The 20,516-nt window shown below is 40.2% G+C and overlaps 2 protein-coding genes and 1 long non-coding RNA gene across 31 annotated transcripts; 1 reads left to right on the plus strand and 2 right to left on the minus strand.

Moving 5' to 3' along the window:
* Positions 1–3,905: 3,905 nt before the first annotated feature.
* LOC122136345 (schwannomin-interacting protein 1-like) lies at positions 3,906–8,767 on the minus strand. 2 transcript variants are annotated; one of them, XM_042719295.1, is made up of 5 exons: positions 8,652–8,767; positions 7,047–7,165; positions 4,509–4,626; positions 4,191–4,395; positions 3,906–4,041 (listed from the first exon to the last, which is right to left on the minus strand). In XM_042719295.1, exons 1-5 carry the CDS (start codon positions 8,679–8,681, stop codon positions 4,016–4,018), a joined length of 498 nt encoding a protein of 165 aa, XP_042575229.1. In that variant the 5' UTR covers positions 8,682–8,767; the 3' UTR covers positions 3,906–4,015. The 2 variants fall into 2 exon arrangements, with proteins under 2 accessions (XP_042575229.1, XP_042575228.1); XM_042719294.1 differs by having other exon boundaries at positions 3,909–4,395.
* A 296-nt stretch (positions 8,768–9,063) lies between these two features.
* LOC122134429 (basic proline-rich protein-like) lies at positions 9,064–14,941 on the minus strand. 28 transcript variants are annotated; one of them, XM_042719224.1, is made up of 13 exons: positions 14,679–14,939; positions 14,443–14,592; positions 14,170–14,285; positions 13,432–14,095; positions 12,849–13,050; positions 12,549–12,730; positions 12,170–12,429; positions 11,997–12,050; positions 11,550–11,612; positions 10,577–10,931; positions 10,115–10,429; positions 9,803–10,000; positions 9,064–9,685 (listed from the first exon to the last, which is right to left on the minus strand). In XM_042719224.1, the coding sequence occupies exons 1-13, from the start codon at positions 14,896–14,898 to the stop codon at positions 9,366–9,368; spliced, it is 3,099 nt and encodes a 1,032-aa protein (XP_042575158.1). In that variant the 5' UTR covers positions 14,899–14,939; the 3' UTR covers positions 9,064–9,365. The 28 variants fall into 28 exon arrangements, with proteins under 28 accessions (XP_042575158.1, XP_042575154.1, XP_042575157.1 ...); XM_042719220.1 differs by lacking the exon at positions 11,550–11,612 and having other exon boundaries at positions 9,064–9,584; positions 9,651–9,685; positions 10,577–11,063; positions 11,670–12,050; XM_042719230.1 differs by lacking the exon at positions 11,550–11,612 and having other exon boundaries at positions 9,361–9,584; positions 9,651–9,685; positions 10,115–10,300; positions 10,800–11,063; positions 11,670–12,050.
* On the plus strand, positions 13,235–13,728 carry LOC122136348. The gene is made up of 3 exons (XR_006154080.1): positions 13,235–13,291; positions 13,420–13,551; positions 13,669–13,728. It is a non-coding gene; the product is annotated as an uncharacterized LOC122136348 (long non-coding RNA).
* Positions 14,942–20,516: the final 5,575 nt, after the last annotated feature.

The raw sequence follows: 20,516 nt of genomic DNA on the forward strand, positions 1-20,516 counted from the left end.
AAAATCATAAAATGACTGTGAAAACAAGGATTCAAACAGATTTACTCAAACACGTTTTAGCAGAATAACTTTCCTTAAATCATCCAAAACTTTGCCCCTTGATTTTTGCTTCTTCTTCTTCTTCTTCTTCTTCTTCTTTTCTTCTTCTTCTTCTTCTTCTTCTTCTTCTTCTTCAAGGAACACAAGAAAACAAGGAACAAGTCATAATAATTTTTATGGTAATTTTTAATCAACATTTTGTCCCATATACTATTTATTGCATTTAACTTGCATTAAACTGGAATATTCCTTTAATTCGACAATTAGAATGTCACATTTCCTTTCTTTGGAAATGTGACCAATGATTTAAGCATGAAACTACAAGCTTTCCCAGTGTCATGTTTTTCAAACATTTTCATCACAAAAAAAAAAAAAAAAAAGTGTTAACAGAGACTGACATCAAAAACTCACATGGCTTGCCCTTATTTGCACGTAACACATTGCTGTTCCTGGAAATACCTCACATGCAGAGTTTACACTGCATATTGCATTTGTAGAAACTAGACGGGCCCTTACATTCATAGTTTATTTGTTACATTAATTTTATGTATTTTAAGTGTTACGTATGTATTTATTCTTTCATTTTATTACATTTCATATACATTCACATATTATTGGTTTTGTAGGCCACAATGTTGAACAAGAGTGGAATATCCACTAAAAACAACTTAACTGTTTTATTTTCCCTATTTTTGTGATCATTTGATGGAGCAGACACATATCTCCTAAAAATGATGTAATACTGTGGCTATGGGCTCAAGGGGAGAGAGCAGGAGCGTGGTGGTGACCTGTGTTTTGCGCAATCTGGCCACAAAAGGGAAGTAGACACAACTACTCGACTTTCGGTTCAGATACCAAATGCTGATACTTCATGACCAAGTGCTATCATTCACTGCTTTGTTCCACTTCTGTGTATATCTTGGGTACAAAAATTAGACGAGTGAACTTAAAGAAATAAAGGTACTTTTTTTTTTTCATTTTAACAGGTTTTGTTTTGGGGACTGACCTAATACAAACCACAATGACACTTGCTGTTGAATGCTTCATCCCTTGTGACTCTGCTAAACAGTTGGAACTTGAAGGGATAGTTCACTGAAAAATGACAATTACCCCATGATTTACTCAACCTCAAGCCATCCTTGATGAATATGACTTTCTTCTTTCAGACCAATACAATCGGAGGTGTATTTAAAAAAAATGTCCTGACTCTTCCAAGCTTTATAATGGCAGTGAATGGGTGCTGAGATTTTGAAGTCAAATAAAGTGCATCCACCCATCATAAAAATGCCCCAAATTATTTATAAAGCATTCTGAAGCGAATCTATGCTTTTTGTAAGAAAGATATCCATATTTGTAACATTTAACAAACAACATTTTTCTTTACAAATCCTCCTGCACTTCAAATTCATGACCGGTGTTTTATTTTGTTTTGTTTTCGTGTTTGTCACTTCTCACCAGAGCATATGCTACACCTACATCATCTTCTTAAATGCGACGAAGCTAGAGATTAAGGTTTAGAAAATTTTTAAATATGCCTTTTTTTTTTTTTACAAATACGTATCAATTCGCTTCAGGAGGCCTTTATTAACCCCACAGAGCTGCGTGGAGCACTTTATTTGATGGATGGGTGCACTTTATTGGACTTCTATTGGACTATTGAATATCAACAGCCATAACTGCTATTTTTTTTTATATAACACTCCGACTGTGTTCATCTGAAAGAAGAAAGTCATATACACCTAGGATGGCTTGAGGGTGAGTAAATCATGGTGTTATTGTCATTTTTGGGTGAATTATCCCTTTAAGAAGAACACAATTCTAATTCCATTCCATACTGGCCCATATTAAGTCATTTATTTGTTCATGATTTCCTTTTACAGTTCTGTGCACAAAGATATACAGCATTTCAGCCATGTTGTGTCACTTACATCTGTGAAACAGGAAATGCCACATTTGGATGAAAAAGTAAGTAAAATAGACATTCTTAAAAGACTGACGTTAACAGTTCATTGTGAACACAATAATTAATTACCACCACACCAGGCAGCTTCAAACAAATAACATCATCCTAATATTCACTTGTAGTTATTTTAGGTAGGAGAGCTTCATACACAGCACATCAGCCATTGCAAACACTGCATCAGACTAAAAACAGAGAGTAGAGTAAACGTATTCATCCCTAAGGAGGGAAACTGCAGAAGGTTAATATGCGAATCCAGCAATAATCTGCACAGAGAAGCAGTTTACTAGCTGATAGATAGTTCACCTAAAAACGAAAGTAAAACTTTCCCTGTATGGGCAAAAACAGTTCAGAAATATTCTTTGCAAATCTTCATAAAGGTTTGGATTGACATCTGGGTGAGTAAATAATAACACAACCATCATTTTTGGGTGAACTAGCCTTTACTCTATAGTGTTGTTTCCTATAAGGTCCATTCCCATTCAGTATCATGAAACCAGCAGATATTTTTTGTACAGGAAAAGATCCAGTTTGTCAGTGATTCTTTCTGTATTTATACATTATGCAGGATCAACAAAGTGAGTGTGAAACCCTCAGCTAAGGTGCGGACATGCATGAACACTTATAGCATGTATAATTAAACATACATCCACACAAAAGCTTGAAACATAGCAAAAAACCCACACACATCTAGTAAAAAAAAAAAAAAAAAAAGGATCTGTAGTGAGTACACTGCTTCATCACAAGAGGTTGGACCCTGTGCTGTTTGCCTCAAAATGGAGAATCACAGCGACCGTGGCAAGCTGCTTTACACCTGGTCACAGATTTCTCCATCATGTGCCTCTGCTGGCTATGTGCATGCCTGTTCAAAAACATGAAAGAAAATACCTTTTTTTAGATGTGTACTCATCCCAACCTTAATGTAAGCTCTAATTTAAGCTGCGTTTTAAATGGGTCACGGCCTAACCTGGTTAGATCCTCCACATCTACCAGCATGGCATCCTGTTCCATGTGTAGTTCATCTCTCATGAGCAACAGCTGAACCAGCTCTCTCATTCCAGACCTGCAACGCAATACAAGTCAAATCAACCACTTTATTGCCATTTACTACAAAGACTTACTTGTCTTTCTAGATGATGCATCATATAACTACAAAAGAAATAAAAACAGCTGTGTGTGTGTAAAAAAAAATATTCAACACAGTTCAGAAGTTTAGGGTCAGTAAGATTTTTTTTTTAAAGAAGTTTCTTTTGCTCACCAAAACTGTGTTTATTTTAATAATAATAATAAAAATAATAATAAAAACAGTTAATACAGCAATACAGTGAAATATTATGAACAATTTAATACAAAATATAAAAAAATATCAGTTTTTTATATAAATATAGCCTATTTTAAAAATGTTCCTATAATGGCAAAGCTGAATTTTCAGCATTCATTTCTCCAGCCTTCAGTGTTACATGAAAGCATTCAGAAAGCATTCTTTCAAGAAACATGTCTTAATATTATGTTGAAAAGATAAACTGCTTAATGTTTTGGTGCAAACCAAGACATAACATTTTCAGAATTATATTGTAAGTGTCTTTACTGTTGTTTTTGCGAATTGTATATATAAATATATATATATAAAATATTAATACTATTTAATATATAAATGAAATAGTTATATTTAATATTTAATGATAATATTTACTTTAATATACACGTTTTTGTGTGTGTATATACAGTATATTTAATCAATTAAATATTTTATATATATGTTTTGTAATTATTTGTATTTATTATTTATATATTTTTAGATTTTGCATTAAGTACACACACAGACACAAAAACAATAAAGAAAAAAAAGAATATTTTAGAAAATAATAACATCACAAACTACGTGCTTATTTAGAATATTTCTGTCTGCTTTCTTTACCTTGTATCTGAGAGTGCAGGTCATTGGTGATGACCTGTAACTGACCGAGACTCATGTCCCTCAGGTCCACAGGCCTCAGATTCCTCTTCATTAGACTCTCACTGATATGTGGCAGATGTGGTAACTATAACACAAGAACAAAGTTAAGTGAAGTTGAATGTATTGTGTTTTTTCTTATTAGCAAGTGCTCTGAGGTGAAGTGAAGGCCCTTTTGAAAACTACAGTGAGGAGAAACTCAGCGCAGCACTATTCTTGGACACTTGTGTGACTGACCAGGTCTGGCCACAGGGGACCTGCGGTGTAGCTGAATCTGTCTCTCCACCTCCACCTGCATGCGGGCCATGGGACGGGCCAACGCCAGAGCCACACGGGCCTCCTCCTGCAGCCGCCGCTGTATCCGCCAAAAACATTCTGAATCCTCTGAGTCCAGGTCTTCCTCTCCTGTATCCCGGTCAGACAGGGAGGAACTCTGTTTGCTCTATAGTCAGACAGAAACAAAAACTGCTGAATTAAATCACACCATTTTTTATCACAGTTCCAAAATGTAGAAGAACTTTGTTTAATGTATTATTAAAAGGCTAGGCTTTATACCATAGGTGACAATGGGGTGTCCAAGCTGGTCTCTGTTCTGCTGTCCTCTGCATCACTGTCCCTGTCACTGCTGCTGTCATTCACAAAGCACATCTGTAGATTCACCCCATTCTGAAGCCTATAGAGAGAGAGAGTGCAGTGAAAAAAGATTAAATTCAATTCAATTAAATCAAAGCTATCAATTTGTTGTTGACCTTTTTATTTCACTGCTTTTCATTAGAATGCATTTTTCATTTAGAATGCATTTTGATTAGTAATCTATCCATGTTATTACAGTGGGTAGTAAACTGTGAAGTATAACTCTAAAATAAACACTTGAGATAGTATTTACTGAAAAGAGAAAGAAAGAGTGAACATTCTATTTAGAGTTTGTGAACCACAGTGATGAACTTCCCACAGAAAGCTGTGCATTAGACTTTTCTCTTCAGTTGCAGTAGAATTTTGTGGTTAATAGTATTCTATGAAAACACTGGCTATAAGCTTCAATTGAAGCCTGTACATAGAAATGTCTTCAATGTCAAGAGTTCAGTTCTGTAGACTGGAATGAACCTGGTTCTGTGGTATCTCTTGTACAGAAAAGGGTATATGCTGTGGAAAATTACTCTGTGAAATATACACTGCGGAGTGTAGAGTGGGAAAATTCTGTAGGCACCTAAATTTGAATGATTATTGGACTTTCCTTTAGCTTTCTAGGAACCTTGTTGAAACGTGGTTGCAATACAAGAAAAGATACAGAAAAGCAGCAACTACACCAATTAACATGGTCAGTCCATGGATTTGTGATGCAATAAATTGTCATAATATAAAATAAGTGATAACTAGTAAGAGGTTTCTGTCTTTATTAAGAGAAAGAACTAAAAGTAATAATTATATACAGTAACTCTGCTAATAAATGTTTAGGAAAGATTAAATATAACAGCACTATACCAGGCATATTTATTTGTCATGTTGGCTTCTTTTCTTTTCAGCATTTTTTAGACTCTGTTTTAATGTCATTCTCTCATTTGTTCCTTGCTTTCAGTTTAAAGGTAGAACAAAGATGAATAAAATATAATCCTGAAAAAAATATAGCATTCACTTTTTGCTTGGACCACACATAGGTATATTAAGTAAGTATGAAAAATATTTATTTGTTCAAACAGATGTTTTACCTGTATTTAGAATTTTGCACTTCATTGCATTGTGTTTTAGGGTTAATGGAAAAGTTGATAAAACTAGGGGATAATATAAATAATTGCATAAATGACAACTACAAACACTAATCTCTTAAGGAGCAGATTCTTGCAGAAACATTATTTTGAAGATTAATTGCTGCTATTTTCACTCTCTGCAACATTTTTGCCTCTACATCAGCACTGTCTACATTTCCTCCACGTGTTATTCTTGAGAAAATGGGTCAAGTCGACAGACACGATTTCTTCCTTACCAAAGTGCTCCAAACATTAAACAATAAACACAGCAGACTAAAATAGCCACTTTTTTTCTGTCAAACATTTGTATGATCAAACAGTGGAAACAAAGTAGACTCAGACGTCAAGTGAGAAAGGGGTTAACTACTCAAGTTAACATGACTTATATGCTGAAAACAAATTATATATTTGGTATGCAATGATAAAAATTAGACAATTACGAGCCCTCAATATACCTTGTGGCATAAAGGACAACACACACAAAAAATGTATCAGCAGAACCCTAAAATAAAAGAAAATATTTCACATTTTAGTTTTTATTTTATCAGTTTGGCATAATTAGCATTTTTAATGTTGAAAAAAAACAAAAATCATTTAATCAAAAAAAAATACTAAAAAAACAATAATATTAAAAAATTTATTATTACAGTTTGTAATTTACTTTTTTTTTCTTTTTTTTAATGAATACATTTAAAAAAAAAAATATTTATTTCTGTGATGGCAAAGCTGAATTTTCAGTTTTTGGTGCTTTACATTTTTGTATGACTGAAAAAATTGAAAAAAAAAAAAATTGTTTAATTGCAATTATATAATGCTACAAAAGATTTCTATTTTAAACAAATCCTGTTCTTTTCAATTTTCTATGTATCTATATCATAAAGTCCTTAATGGCTTTTTATCATGACTTCCAAAAAATAATAATATAAAACTTCCATTATTAATAACTGAGTATTAATAATAATTGAGCACCAAATCAGCATATTATGATTTCTGAAGGAACACGTGACACTGACGCTGGAGTAATGGCTGATGAGAATTCAGCTTTTCCATCACAGGAGTAAATTATATATATATTAAAAAATAAAACAGAAAACAATCATTCTAAATTGCAATAATATTTCTCAATATTCAAGCTTTTACTGTTTTTAATTAAGCAAATGTAGCCTTGGTGAGCATGAGACTTTCAAAAACAATAAAAAAAAATAAAATAAAAAAAAAAAGTGGCAATTATTCAAAACCATTGACCAATAGCGTATACAGTGCCATTCCAGTCGATCACTAAAAAAACAAAACAATCAACATTACATAAGACACACCACTGACCCACTGAACACAAGCGCACACTGACCGTGAGGACAGGCAGTTTTTGCTGCTCTTGCTGCAGCCAGTAAAGGTAACCGGTCCGTCGTCATAGAAACTGCCAAGGGCCAGCTTCTGCCTAATGGACTCTCTCTCATTCCTCTGGGCCTGATGAAAACACAGTCGACTTCAATAAATTAAGAGAATGCTCAGCATGTAGTAGGCCACAGAAGACCTCACATCCCGGAATATTTGATGTGGCATTTTAAAATAGATGTCCTCCTATTTCATACAGGCTACTCAATCCTCGTGACAGAGTTTAAATAACATGCTGGATATCAAGGGCATGAAGGTATCGCTGTGGGGAAAGAGAGAGTGTGGATTGGAAGTGGAATGTATGATATAAATTCTGATTCTGTGCTTGTGGTGAAATCACTGCTGCCTCAATAAACGGCAAATTACAGAGACGAAGAGAAAAACTGTAGAGGGACCCGAGGCAGTACACGTGAAGGAAGAGCTCAGGCGCTCGACAAACATATCCGCATAAGTACAAAAATATGTTTTGATTACATTTCAGTTAAGCTATAAAAACGTAATTTCTAAAAGTTCTCCAAACATTGAAAATGTCCAGTTTTTTTAAACGTTTTAAAGTTGTTGTTTTTTTTTCCCTTAGTTATGGCATTTTGCAAACATTATGGGAATATCACTTTTGATATGTTTTCTGAACATTCTGAGACCAGAAAAAAAAAAAAAATTAATGTTACACAAACATCCAACCAAAACATTTTCTGGAAAAAGTTCCATAAACTGTATAAATGTTTTTGTGCTAACATTTTGAGAACATTATTAAAGCCAGATAACTTTGAACAAACATTCTATTAATTTCCAGTTTGACCAGAACACTAGCCATAGTTCTGAGAATGTTCTCTGTTAGATGGGTAAATACAGAACTGCGTGACTATTCCTGATGATGCTATATTGGCAAGAATAACATGTTCTCTCAGATCTTCATATTACACTCAGTTCATTGCCATGGCAACATGGTTGCCTTCTGGTGCTGAATAACTAATATAAAAAGAAATTCCTTGCACTTAACACTGTAATAATTATAAGGCCTACTATTGTGAGTCAATAATCCCTTCCTATATCCATGGACACTTATTTTTCTCAGGTTGCAGTTCTACTGAGATGAGCATTTAAATAAAGGGATGCAGAAGAGAGGCAATTGAAAAACCTTAATAGATCTGCTTGTGATGTAATATTAGCAGTCTGTAAACCAGGTTTCCGCTACAATCTAAAAAAAACAGTAACAGCTAGATTCAGTTACTTTCATTAGTGGGAGACGTTGCCACTTCAAGCAAATGCAGCCAGCTATACAAAAAAAAAAAAAAAAAAAAAAAAAACAAAAAAAAAAACCGTGCGATGGGTTCCATTTGATTCCAATTCAAGCAGCACCTACTTTTCCCCCAGTTATCATCAAAATAAACCTACAAGCATTTTAACATTTATCACTCTTCGTATCAGAAATTGAAAAAAATCTGAAAGCCTCAAGCAACAACTTTTTAAAATGCACAATAAGGCACACACGGCAAACCGATACCATATAACATACAGATAACACTGACGCTACACAAGATATATTGACCAATCTTACCTGGTAAACACATTTCTCCTGGTGCACCATCTTTCAGCGCATTGTATAGTGCAGCAGCCAAGCCCTACCTTCTACTGCAGTGTCTGAGCTACACCCCCTGAGACCAGCATCACACACACGAAAGGAGGGGGAGGATGTAGAGTGCAAGCAAGCTTGCTAAGGAGGAGCACAATGAAACATGCTCTAAAAAGATGCAGTGAACTAGATCTATGTTTTGGCATCAGTTTCATACTAAATGTTCCAATCATACATCAAACCATTTCCCCACTGCAGTGTGTTCTCTACCAGCAGGCACCTTACGATGTCATTTAAACATGGCTTAAACCACCTTGGACAAAAAAAAAAAAAAAAAAAAAAAAAAACCACCAACACCCAACACACACACACACACAAACAACCAAGGACAAAGGCATTTAATCATTTGATTTATTGAATCGTTTGAGACAACTGCCAAAAAGCAGAAACCAGCAGGTTCATGAGCAGGAATCACTTTGCAGTATTAGCATTAAATCAGGAGGAAATCTTTCAGAGCCACATGGAGCAAATTACCACCCTAATTCTAAGCATCTGGACTCAGTCCTCAAAGCTTCATGGGAAAGAGTTGGGATCTGAAAAGTCCAAAAGTTGAAGCGTAAAGGGGCCTTAAAAAAAAAATATATATATAATAATAATAATAATAATAATAATAATAAATAACTGGGGAGGTATATTACGCTAGGGTGGCACATTGGGAGGGCTAGTGGCAAAAGGTTTGCATTCAGCAGCTGCAGTTGTAGTACAGGGTTGAGGAGTGGTGGTTATAGGTGGTGCAGTAGGAATTCTGGGAGGCTGAACTGGGTATTGTGGATAAAACTCTTGCAAATGGAGAGGATAATCGGGGTAATGACTATACGGAGGAAATATATGTCCAGGGTCATGAGGATAGTAGTAAGACCCAGTCTTCTGGGGGTATTTGGGAGGTTGAGGCTTTTCACCTGGTGCATCCGATTCAGAGCCAGAGGCTGGAACAGGTTTTGGGTCACCAGAAGGGTAGCCAGGATAAGGCCAAGGCTTCTGGGGGTATTTGGAGGGTGAGGGCTTTTCAGCTGGTGCATCCGATTCAGTGTCAGAGCCAGAGGCTGGAACAGGTTTTGGGTCACCAGAAGGGTAACCAGGATGCTGCCAACCAGGATAAGGCCAAGGCTTCTGGGGGTATTTGGGAGGGTGAGGCTTTTCACCTGGTGCATCCAATTCAGTGTCAGAGCCAGAGGCTGGAACAGGTTTTGGGTCACCAGAAGGGTAGCCAGGATACTGCCAACCAGGATAAGGCCAAGTCTTCTGGGGGTATTTGGGAGGGTGAGGCTTTTCACCTGGTGCATCCGATTCAGTGTCAGAGCCAGAAGCTGGAACAGGTTTTGGGTCACCAGAAGGGTAGTCAGGATAAGGCCAAGGCTTCTGGGGGTATGGAGGGTGAGGCTTTTCACCTGGTGCATCCGATTCAGTGTCAGAGCCAGAGGCTGGAACAGGTTTTGGGTCACCAGAAGGGTAGCCAGGATACTGCCAACCAGGATAAGGCCAAGGCTTCTGGGGGTATTTGGGAGGGTGAGGCTTTTCACCTGGTGCATCCGATTCAGAGCCAGAGCCAGAAGCTGGAACAGGTTTTGGGTCACCAGAAGGGTAGTCAGGATAAGGCCAAGGCTTCTGGGGGTATTTGGGAGGGTGAGGCTTTTCACCTGGTGCATCCGATTCAGTGTCAGAGCCAGAGGCTGGAACAGGTTTTGGGTCACCAGAAGGGTAGCCAGGATACTGCCAACCAGGATAAGGCCCAGTCTTCTGGGGGTATTTGGGAGGGTGAGGCTTTTCACCTGGTGCATCCATTTCAGTGTCAGAGCCAGAGGCTGGGACAGGTTTTGGGTCACCAGAAGGGTAACCAGGATGCTGCCAACCAGGATAAGGCCAAGGCTTCTGGGGGTACTTGGGAGGGTGAGGCTTTTCAGCTGGTGCATCCGATTCAGAGCCAGAGCCAGAAGCTGGAAACAGGTTTTGGGTCACCAGAAGGGTAGCCAGGATAAGGCCAAGGCTTCTGGGGGTATTTGGGAGGGTGAGGCTTTTCACCTGGTGCATCCGATTCAGAGCCAGAGCCAGAAGCTGGAACAGGTTTTGGGTCACCAGAAGGGTAGCCAGGATACTGCCAACCAGGATAAGGCCAAGTCTTCTGGGGGTATTTGGGAGGTCGAGGCTTTTCACCTGGTGCATCCGATTCGGTGTCAGAGCCAGAAGCTGGAACAGGTTTTGGGTCACCAGAAGGGTAGCCAGGATACTGCCAACCAGGATAAGGCCAAGTCTTCTGGGGGTATTTGGGAGGTCGAGGCTTTTCACCTGGTGTATCCGATTCAGTGTCAGAGCCAGAAGCTGGAACAGGTTTTGGGTCACCAGAAGGGTAGCCAGGATAAGGCCAAGGCGTCTGGGGGTATTTGGGAGGGTGAGGCTTTTCACCTGGTGCATCCGATTCAGTGTCAGAGCCAGAGGCGGGAACAGGTTTTGGGTCACCAGAAGGGTAGCCAGGATACTGCCAACCAGGATAAGGCCAAGGCTTCTGGGGGTATTTGGGAGGGTGAGGCTTTTCACCTGGTGCATCCGATTCAGAGCCAGAGGCTGGAACAGGTTTTGGGTCACCAGAAGGGTAGCCAGGATAAGGCCAAGGCTTCTGGGGGTATTTGGGAGGGTGAGGCTTTTCACCTGGTGCATCCGATTCAGAGCCAGAGGCGGGAACAGGTTTTGGGTCAACAGAAGGGTAGCCAGGATGCTGCCAACCAGGATAAGGCCAAAGCTTCTGGGGGTATTTCGGAGGTTGAGGCTTTTCACCTGGTGCATCCGATTCAGTGTCAGAGCCAGAAGCTGGAACAGGTTTTGGGTCACCAGAAGGGTAGCCAGGATAAGGCCAAGGCGTCTGGGGGTATTTGGGAGGGTGAGGCTTTTCACCTGGTGCATCTGATTCAGTGTCAGAGCCAGAAACAGGGGCAACAGGTTTTGGGTCACCAGAAGGGTAGCCAGGATACTGCCAACCAGGATAAGGCCAAGGCTTCTGGGGGTATTTGGGAGGTTGAGGCTTTTCAGCTGGTGCATCCGATTCAGAGCCAGAAGCTGGAACAGGTTTTGGGTCACCAGAAGGGTAGCCAGGATAAGGCCAAGGCTTCTGGGGGTATTTGGGAGGGTGAGGCTTTTTACCTGGTGCATCCGATTCCGATTCAGTGTCAGAGCCAGAGGCGGGAACAGGTTTTGGGTCACCAGAAGGGTAACCAGGATGCTGCCAACCAGGATAAGGCCAAAGCTTCTGGGGGTATTTCGGAGGTTGAGGCTTTTCACCTGGTGCATCCGATTCAGTGTCAGAGCCAGAGGCTGGAACAGGTTTTGGGTCACCAGAAGGGTAGCCAGGATAAGGCCAAGGCTTCTGGGGGTATTTGGGAGGGTGAGGCTTTTCCACCTGGTGCATCCGATTCAGTGTCAGAGCCAGAGGCGGGGACAGGTTTTTGGGTCACCAGAAGGGTAACCAGGATGCTGCCAACCAGGATAAGGCCAAGGCTTCTGGGGGTATTTGGGAGGTTGAGGCTTTTCAGCTGGTGTGCATCCGATTCAGAGCCAGAAGCTGGAACAGGTTTTGGGTCACCAGAAGGGTAGCCAGGATACTGCCAACCAGGATAAGGCCAAGTCTTCTGGGGGTATTTGGGAGGGTGAGGCTTTTCACCTGGTGCATCCGATTCAGTGTCAGAGCCAGAAGCTGGAACAGGTTTTGGGTCACCAGAAGGGTAGCCAGGATAAGGCCAAGGCTTCTGGGGGTATTTGGGAGGGTGAGGCTTTTCACCTGGTGCATATCCGATTCAGTGTCAAAGCCAGAGGCGGGAACAGGTTTTGGGTCACCAGAAGGGTAGCCAGGATACTGCCAACCAGGATAAGGCCAAGTCTTCTGGGGGTATTTGGGAGGGTGAGGCTTTTCACCTGGTGCATCCGATTCAGAGCCAGAGGCGGGAACAGGTTTTGGGTCACCAGAAGGGTAGCCAGGATACTGCCAACCAGGATAAGGCCAAGTCTTCTGGGGGTATTTGGGAGGTTGAGGCTTTTTCATGTGGTGCATCCGATTCAGTGTCAGAGCCGGAGTCGGGAACGGGTTTTGGGTCACCAGAAGGGTAACCAGGATAAGGCCAAGGCTTCTGGGGGTATTTGGGAGGGTGAGGCTTTTCACCTGGTGCATCCGATTCAGTGTCAGAGCCAGAGGCAGGAACAGGTTTTGAGTCACCAGAAGGGTAGCCAGGATACTGCCAACCAGGATAAGGCCAAGTCTTCTGGGGGTATTTGGGAGGGTGAGGCTTTTCACCTGGTGCATCCGATTCAGAGCCAGAGGCTGTAACAGGTTTTGGGTCACCAGAAGGGTAGCCAGGATGCTGCCAACCCAGGATAAGGCCAAGGCTTCTGGGGGTATTTGGGAGGTTAAGGCTTTTTCACGTGGTGCATCCGATTCAGTGTCAGAGCCGGAGTCGGGAACGGGTTTTTTGGGTCACCAGAAGGGTAACCAGGATAAGGCCAAGGCTTCTGGGGGTATTTGGGAGGGTGAGGCTTCTCACCTGGTGCATCCGATTCAGTGTCAGAGCCAGAGGCGGGAACAGGTTTTGAGTCACCAGAAAGGGTAGCCAGGATACTGCCAACCAGGATAAGGCCAAGTCTTCTGGGGGTATTTGGGAGGGTGAGGCTTTTCACCTGGTGCATCCGATTCAGAGCCAGAGGCGGGAAACAGGTTTTGGGTCACCAGAAGGGTAGCCAGGATGCTGCCAACCAGGATAAGGCCAAGGCTTCTGGGGGTATTTGGGAGGTTGAGGCTTTTCAGCTGGTGCATCCGATTCAGTGTCAAAGCCAGAGGCGGGAACAGGTTTTGGGTCACCAGAAGGGTAGCCAGGATAAGGCCATGGCTTCTGGGGGTATTTGGGAGGTTGAGGCTTTTCAGCTGGTGCATCTGATTTAGTGTCAGAGCCAGAGGCGGGAACAGGTTTCAAAGTGGGTTTTGGTCTGCCATGATAGAGGTAATCAGGATGGTAGTGTGGCCAAGACATCTCGGGGTATTTGGGAGGTTGAGGTTCTCCAGTTGGTGCTTGGGAAACTAGAGTAGTTGTAACAGGTTTCTCCGTTTGTTTAGCTGTGGCATAAACCCTTCCAGGATAAAGATAATGAGGGAAAGGCCAAAACCCTTGTGGATACACAAGAGGTGGTGGCTTCAGTGTTGCAGTATCAGACACTTGTGGCATTGCAGGTGCATCTGGACTTTGTGTATCAGGAGAGAAGGGAGGCAGCAAAATGTGCAGATATTTAGGAGGATGAGGTCCCAGGAAGGTTTCATTTGCAATGGTAGAGGTCATAGGACAAGTAATGACTGCAGAGTTTCCCTGCCACTGTATCTGCATCACATAATACCCTCCCTGAAAAACAATGAACATCAAGGTTGGTCTACATTACCCAGTTTTCGTGCTAAATTGAATGGCGAACACAATACCTGTTGCACAACACCACATCCATCATAGGGAGTAGCATAGACAAGACCTGCATAAGTGAGTGCTGTGTGTCCACAGTGAGGTGGCAACTGAGTGAGAGGAACAGGCACCCCATTACCTGTGACAAAGGTATAAGGACTATTACAAAACTATATGGAATTCTATTGTGTATTGAAGCATGTAAAGTCTAGGTGGGACAAGCAAGTTAGTACAGCTTGAAGACAATACTGGTATCAAAAACTTTAGTAAACAAACATAATACATTTTCAGGTTACCTCGACAGAGTTCAACATTTGCTAATTCTGGACCACTGAGCTGTAACTTCACGAGATCGTCACCACACCTCAACTTTGGAGACATGGCATCCCAGGCTGCTTCAGAAGAACTGAGTAGCTGTCCTTTAATTAATGATTTTTTCTGAAGACCTGAAATGTGTATATAGTTCTCTTACATTCAAATTTTCAATTTACATATTTATACACCAATATTTAACCAAGCATTAATTACATACCTGAAACTCCGGCGTTATCACCAAGATGGTCAAAATCAGCTAAGGGCTCAAAATATCCCTTGTGGTCTGATATATTTTTTTCTGAAATATCTTCGCCACCTTCATTGTTCGTTTTTTCCGTTCCAGAAAACCGTAGCAGATTTCTGCAGTGTATTAAAGTAATGCATGTGAAAAAACTTTGTATAATTAACAACCTTCCCCATATTTTCCAAAATTCCATTGTAGCACATGCTCGTGAAGCATGTGATGCGTCTATTAAATACCGCGCGGTACTGCGCTGCTTTAAGCACTCGCACGTTCCATAAATTAACGCGTAATTAAAAGGCAAATCACCTGTTCCATTTGATTACTACGCGAGATTCACTAGCTGTGTCCCAAAGTGAAGCGCGGAATCCGAAGTGTGCGGACTTGTGCACAAAGGACACTTCGAAGTGCATAAGACGCTCCGCCTTTGGAGGATTTCCATGCGCCACCAGGTGTTGATTGCCGCTTCGTCGCATAGCAACGGTGCGAGAGGACAACTGCCATCCTGACAGGATTTTAAAAAGTTCTGGAGCCAGCATTGCTCTGCTCATATTTGTCTTTATATTTTATATTGTACTGAAGGAGTTGGTGGGAATGCTTCACCCCCGGCGGCGCCGGGTGATGTAGCCTCAGGCTTAGCCAAGACTTTGGCCATATTGTTTTGCTGCGACCTTGCTGGATTACAACTTTAAATGCTGTCATTGCGTTTGAACTGACTTGAATAATTTAATGATACATATATATAAAAAAAGAATACAAACTCATCCACATAGCAGTTCAAATGCTGACTGATATCTTACCAAGGTGCGATTTTATAATAGTTTATTGTCTTTACCATGGTGTACGGCCCTGATTTCATTATGATTTGCAATAACCCTTGCAACCTTGATTTTAGGCATAAAACTGTGCATAAATAAAAATAAATTATGCATTGTTCAGCTCAATGATCAGCGGCAGCTGTGAAAGCTGAACAGTCCTATGTATGACTGGTGTTCTGTTCTTCGGATGCAGCCTTTGATATGGGTTGCAGCTGTAGTATTAACTACTTTGTTAATATTCTGAAAATAAATGTTAGTTACATTTTCAAAATGACCAGTGGTGGACTGGAACGAAGCACATTTGTTAAGTATTCAGTACAAATGTGAAGTAGGTTACTATGAATTTTTTTTTCTCATTCTCACAGGACAGCAGCACCATAAAAATACGGTCTTTTGATGCATTGTTGTAGATTTAACTGCCCAAGAGTATATGAAGTAGGCTATTTGAAATTTAACAACCTTAAACACATTCGGAAGTAAAATGCAACAGCATACACAGTAGTGCAGCAGTAATGTTAATGCAAAACCACCCTGACAAATTCTTTTTCAAAACAATACTGAATATCTTTACTTTTACTCTCAAGATAATACTTTTACTTAAAGGATAGTTCACCCAAAAATTTTCATTTTTGGGTGAACTATCCCTTTAACTAAGGTTTTAAATATGACTAGTATTTTTCCCCCAATGTGGTATTAGTAGTTACTAAAAGTATAGTTTACTAAAGTACCTCAATATTTCTTCTATTAATTACTTTGTCACCACTTTAAACCGTTTTTCTTTTCCTTCTTTCCCTAAATCAGACCAGACCCCCGTACTGCAAGATAAAGCTGAATGTATCAGTGCTGGACAGGTTTTTTTAACTGCATGTTTTCGGCTGCCCTGACAGTGCTGCTGGATCTTCTGGGAAGTGAACGTCACCAGTGATGGGGTGGCAGACATGGTGTTTCTTTTCTGTCTGGCCAGTGGTACATCATACAGAGTGGTCTCCAGAGTGTTTGACATGCCTCGTTCCACTGGCCATTCACCACCAAGTAATCCACCTCCCGAAAACCCCAGAAGACCAGGAGGCAGAGCTGGGCTCAATATTGATGTTGTTTTTCTGATGTTAAACCTAAGCGATCCTGTAAATAGTGGTAAAAGTACTTTCAGTAATGTATAGAACAGTTTGTTTTCATGTGCAAAAAAAATATTTACAGGACAAACAATAAATAAATAAATAAACATATAGAAGAATGTTTTGTGAAAAAAATATTAACTACATTAAAAATTAGCAATGTACATAATTACTTTTATTTACACGTGTGAATATGCAAAACAAAAATACAAAATATACAGAAAGTACTCTCAAATAAATTACACTACAAAAAAAGAATAATGTATACAACTTATTAATATCATTTTTAACTTACATCACAAAAATAAAAACTACAGAAAGTGGGTTGTTTCATTTACAATGTGACATTTAAAAAAAAAAGATATTGAAAATTGTACTGTTCCCATTTTTCCACTGAGAATGGCTAATAAATAGTTTGTTAACCATTCTCTCAAGAAGAGAAAACAGTCTCTCCGTTCTCTCCTCTGTCTCTCTCTCTGGAGTTTGATATCCTCCCTGATCAGCTTCACCAGCTTCCACTCACTCCCTCACCTGTCCCAGGACACTTGCAATCCTAAGGAAGAGCAAATAAACCATGCCTGTTAACAACAACAGCACAATGAATTTCAGCAACAAAAAAAAAATGTCTTGTGCACCTGCTGTTTTTAGTCTAGTTGTAAACCTAATTCCTTTTAGGAACTGCAGGTCCTAGCCACAGAAACCATAATAATGATTTATGTGGATATGACACTACACTGCAAAAAGAGATTTTTAACACATGTGACGAATGTGCTCAGGGACAGTACATTCGTGTTAAGATGGATCACACATCTACTGTGTAATTTAATTTAAAGGGGTCATATGACGTTGCTAAAAAGAACATTATTTTGTGGATTTGGTGTAATGCAATGTGTTTATGTGGTTAAAGGTTCAAAAAACACATTATTTTACACATACTGTCCATTATTGTTGCTCCTCTATGCCCTGTCTTCTGAAACGTGTCGATTTTTACAAAGCTCGTCGGTCTGAAAAGCGAGGTGTATGCTGATTGGCCAGCTATGCAATGCGTTGTGATTGGCCGAATGCCTCAAGCGTGACGGAAATGTTATGCCCCTACCATACTGTGATGCCGTGTGTCCCCGCGACGAGACAAAACCAATAAAACCCATTACAAACGAGGCATTTGTTGCAGTCTAGTGAGGACATGATTACTGATTATAATGACTTATACTGTCTTTTTACGTGTTGCGTTGCATATTGCGCTGCGTAAACATAAAACCATGTCTGCATTTGTGATTAGAGAAATGACAAACAGCAAGCGCTACTCTACACTGCTCAAAACTGGCGTTTGAATTATCAGTGGCAAATTCAGTGTGTGTGTGTGTGTGTGTGTGTGTGTGTGTGTTATTTGGCTTTGGTAGCACATTCACAACAAACACTGATGTAAGTAAGGTTATATCATCAGCTGTCTTATGTCACAGGCAGATATGGCTGGCTCAGACTTCTTTGCCATAAGGAGCAAACTGATGAATTTAACAGTAATGTCTGGTCATGTCTTTCATCCCAGATTCTCAGGAAATGCTGGACAGACCTGAGCATGCATACATTGAAGGAGACTATTCAAAGGGGTTGCGGCTATTCCTTGGCCTTTAAACAAAGGTTTAAAACACCTCAAAGCAATGGCCTGTCTGACAGGATGTGGTGGCCCTGCTGGTGTCCAAGAACATAGCTTCATGTCAACTGTCAAATTCCCACCTCACTTCCCCCAGGGGTTGTCCATGGTTACTTATGGGTGTCAACTGCAGTTTTACATCTCTTTCCAGGGGTCCAAATGACTATTGTCAAGGATACCCTTTTTAGAGCCAGTTTTAGTGAAGGAAGTACAAAGTGTGTTGAAAAAAAAGGAGCCATTTTAGAGGTGACTCCCAGCGCACAGCAAAATGGTGTTACTCCACAATTGGGAAAAAATGGGTGGTTATCGGCCATTCCCAACCTCATGAGTCTCAAATAATACTTAAAGGTACTTTCATTCAAAATGATTCACAAAGAGTATTACTCGAATAGTCTCAGGCCTTAGCCCCCCGTTCAGTTACAGGGTATAAGAATTCTTCCATATCTAGACGATTGGTTGATCTGCATCTCCACTCTAAATCAAGGAGTAATGGACACAGAGAAAGTACTGGCCCATATTCAATCCCTTGGTTCCACTGTAAACTGGAAGAACAGCAGTAGTCTCCAGCCTCAACAACAAGTGAACTTTCTGGGGATCCATTTTGATTCTGTGATAATGAATGCACGTCTCACCTCAGAGGGCCAACAGTCTGGGGAAAGCATTAAGACATTTCCAGTCAGGAAAAACTGGTGAATGCACACAAATTACAGAAGTTGTTTTGGCTGATAGCAGCAGCATCAATGGTGATCCTTCTGGGCCTGTTGAGAGTGCGTGGCATACAGTGTTGGTTAATTAATTTCATCTCCATCTAATAAAGACAAAGGAGTAGAGCCGTTGGTGACACAGTTCTGCATGAAGGCTCTGCTCCCCTGGAGGAACAGAGACTTTCTTCTCAGAGGAGTTCCACTAGGAGTTCTTCCTCACAGAACAGCATTGATCACAACAGATGCATCACTGACAGGCTGGAGAGCTGTCTGTCAGGGCTGGTCATTTAGGGGCACGTGGAAGCTCTACTGGTCTTTGGAACACACAAATGTGCTCAAACTAAAGGCAGTTTATTGCCTCAAGAGGTTGCTACACTTCATTCATCACAAGCATGTGCTAGTGAGAACAGGCAGCAACTCTGTGGTGTATCATATAATCCACCAGGGTGGGACAAAGTCGCTACGCTGTGCAGTCTCCAGGTGATTAAGTAGCCACTGACTTGGGCATGGCCCATTATTGAGATAGCTTACACTTCAAACCGCTAAGGTTTAATTGATTAAATACCAGCTCTGCAAGTTGCAAAATTAGGTGCTGCGCTGCTTTGTATACTGAGGCTACCAGGGAAATGGCTATATTCCTGGCATAAAGCAAAAGAATGAAGAGAGAATGAATTTGCATTTTTCAAAAAGCCCTTCTGCATTTTGTTTTAGTCCAAAGCCAAAAATGACCCTTATTTTTGCACAGAAAACACGCATTTTGATATACACGCAGTTTAAATAATTGTTGATAATAATTGCTTAATTTAACATAATAAAAATTAATATAATAATGTAACATAATAATTAATACTTTTGATAATTTGGGTACATACAACCCAATCAAATACAGTACAAACATACAGTGAGAGAAAAACTAAATATGTGATGAATTATTTACAAACATACTAGTTGTGTAAAATTTATACCAAGACACAAGTGCAACAGTGTGCTTCTGTTTTGACACTCAGGTCTGCCTGAAAGCTATACGGTCTCCCACAGCGTTTGATACAGGCTGGACAACTCCCTAAGAGCTCTCAAATATCCATGGATACCATCAACACTGCACTGGGTGCATACCTTCAATGCACTGCTGTGGAACAATCCAGCTAAACATTCCTCACCTCAGGTTTGATCATTATTCAAAAGATAAAGTGTGACAGAGGAATAAAAATATCTAATATTTCATATACTTGTATATTTTCTCTACTCAAGGAGAAAAAAAAAAGTGTGATGTATAAGAAACTGCAGGTAAAATATAATCTGGATCATTGGAATATTGATCATATGCTCCCAGGAATACCCGTGTGATATGGAAAATCAAAAGAGAACTTTTTCAGCAAGGTGAGCATATCAGTTCATCATCATTTGCAGAATTTGTTTTGAATTTAGAGTGTAAGTTGTGTGGCAGAAACATTAAGATTTTGTGTGTGCTTTTTTAAGTTCTTAAACTTTTTTTTTATTATAACTCATTAGTGTGATATGATTGA

Source organism: Cyprinus carpio, chromosome B2 (genome assembly GCF_018340385.1).
Source record: "Cyprinus carpio isolate SPL01 chromosome B2, ASM1834038v1, whole genome shotgun sequence".
Classification (NCBI taxonomy): domain Eukaryota; kingdom Metazoa; phylum Chordata; class Actinopteri; order Cypriniformes; family Cyprinidae; genus Cyprinus; species Cyprinus carpio.